General features: G+C 32.0%; 1 protein-coding gene across 1 annotated transcript; it reads left to right on the forward strand.

The window, feature by feature from the left end:
• The first annotated feature begins 283 nt into the window (after nt 1-283).
• Nucleotides 284-1279, forward strand: LOC128668237 (uncharacterized). Its single transcript, XM_053740711.1, has one exon. It carries the CDS (start codon nt 284-286, stop codon nt 1277-1279), a length of 996 nt encoding a protein of 331 aa, XP_053596686.1.
• The last annotated feature ends 768 nt before the right edge of the window (nt 1280-2047 follow it).

A 2047-nucleotide genomic window follows, 5' to 3' on the forward strand; every position in this document is an offset into this window, starting at 1 on the left:
GTGGAAGATTGGAAAAATAAGAAAAGTTTGTGCTGCATTATATTACCATGGCGGAAATCTTAGACATTCAGAAACCAATCATCTTTGATGAATCAATTTCTCACTATGAGATTCATTCACATCAACCTATGCATCATCAACATTTAACAATAGTGATGAAATTAGAATCAGTATTCAACATCAAGATTTATGCATCCTACCAAGCAAAAGTTCTCTGCACATTTGTGGAAGATTTGTAAAAGAAGATGGTACCGGCGCAGGTGCAACTATGAACTTAGTCAATATGGCTATTTGTCATATGTTTGAAGAAATACGCTATGAATTAAATTCTGTTGAAATTGATAGATGTAAAAATGTGGGTCTTACAAGTATCATGAAAAATTATATATCTTTGAGTCCTGGGCAACTCAATTTAATGGAGAATGCTGGATGGTTGATCAGTAATGACAGTAAATTAACTAATGACAATGGATTTTTCAACATTTCTATACCACTAAGTTACATACTTGGATTTGCTGAAGATTATAATCGTATTATCATGAATGCTAAACATGAATTGATTCTTATAAGATCAAATTCTGATGTTAATACATATATACATACACCTGCTGCTTCTGGTGATAACGCTGAAATAGTGAAAGTTCTTCTCAATAAGGTAGAATGGAATGTCCCATACGTCACAATGTCAGACAAGCAAAAAATTCAAGCACTCAACTTTATTGCTAATGATCCAGCTATATCAATAAGCTTTCGCACATGGAAATGGTATGAATACCCACTACTCCCTCGAACAACGAAACATGTTTGGCCAATCAAGACTTCGACACAATTGGAAAAGCCACGATATGTGATCCTAGGATTTCAAACTGCTAGAAAAAATGTTGCGACGAAAAACGCCAGTCAATTCGATCATTGTAATATCAGAGATGTAAAGCTATTTCTCAATTCTCAAAGTTATCCATATGGAAATTTAAATCTAAACATTAGTCGTAATCAGTATGCTTTAATATATGATATGTATACTAATTTTCAAACGTCATACTATAATAAAGAATCGAAACCATTATTGACAAAAACTGAATATTTACAACAAGCGCCACTCTATATTATCGACTGTTCGAAACAAAATGAATCTATTAAATCTGGACCAGTTGATATTCGTCTTGAGTTTGAATCTGATGAACAGTTTCCGGATCAAACATCTGCATATTGTCTTATTTTACACGATCGTATAATTGAATATAATCCATTAAGTAGTACTGTAAGAAAATTAACTTGAAACATATATTGTATTCAGGAGAAGGAGGAGGAAGATTAAAGAAATAAAACTCACTTTAATTATAGTTATTGTGTTTTTATTTATATCATACCTTTTAATCTACATTATTTTTAATTAGTATAAGTAGTTTTGAAATCTACATACATGTAGAGTTTACATATTAATTAATTTTCAATAATTATCTTTCATGTTTTTGCATGTAGTACAATATTTTTTTAATGGATAAAGCCATATTCCTGGAATATCATGGCTCGAAGCTGATAGTGGGTTATGTTTGATGCAAAATGAATAGTCCATTAATTTTTCATTATATTTTAAATGCCCTGGAAGTGTATCCCATACAAATTTAATTTGTGATTTTGCAAAACGTAAAATGAACAAATCATCAAGACATGCTATGTCGGTGACATCCATATTCCTCAAATCATTTAGTTGGTAAAATAGTTGAACAGACTTTTCATAGGATTTCCCAACACCCCAATACTTCAGAAACCAGTGCTTGAGTTGTTGTGTTGTACCAAATGCACATGCGAAATGACCTCATTTTGTGTGTTTAATACGATGCAAACATCGCGGTTTGTTGAGTTCTTCTAAGCAATCGAATAAAAAATGTAGCATCAATTGTATATCAATGGTTGGAACAGCAAAATCGATTATCCTTTCAAGTCTCTCCCTCGCCTGTGCTCCTTGGACATAAAAGTAGCGCACTTTTTTTATTAATTCGGTCATTATTAGATTAAATGAGTCATATGGTGTATCGCCTGTATC

This window comes from Microplitis demolitor, chromosome 1 (genome assembly GCF_026212275.2).
Source record: "Microplitis demolitor isolate Queensland-Clemson2020A chromosome 1, iyMicDemo2.1a, whole genome shotgun sequence".
NCBI lineage: Eukaryota > Metazoa > Arthropoda > Insecta > Hymenoptera > Braconidae > Microplitis > Microplitis demolitor.

Excerpts from the sequence above, each read along its gene's own strand:
- LOC128668237 (XM_053740711.1), top strand. The coding sequence starts at position 284 with ATGGCTATTTGTCATATGTTTGAAGAAATACGCTATGAATTAAATTCT.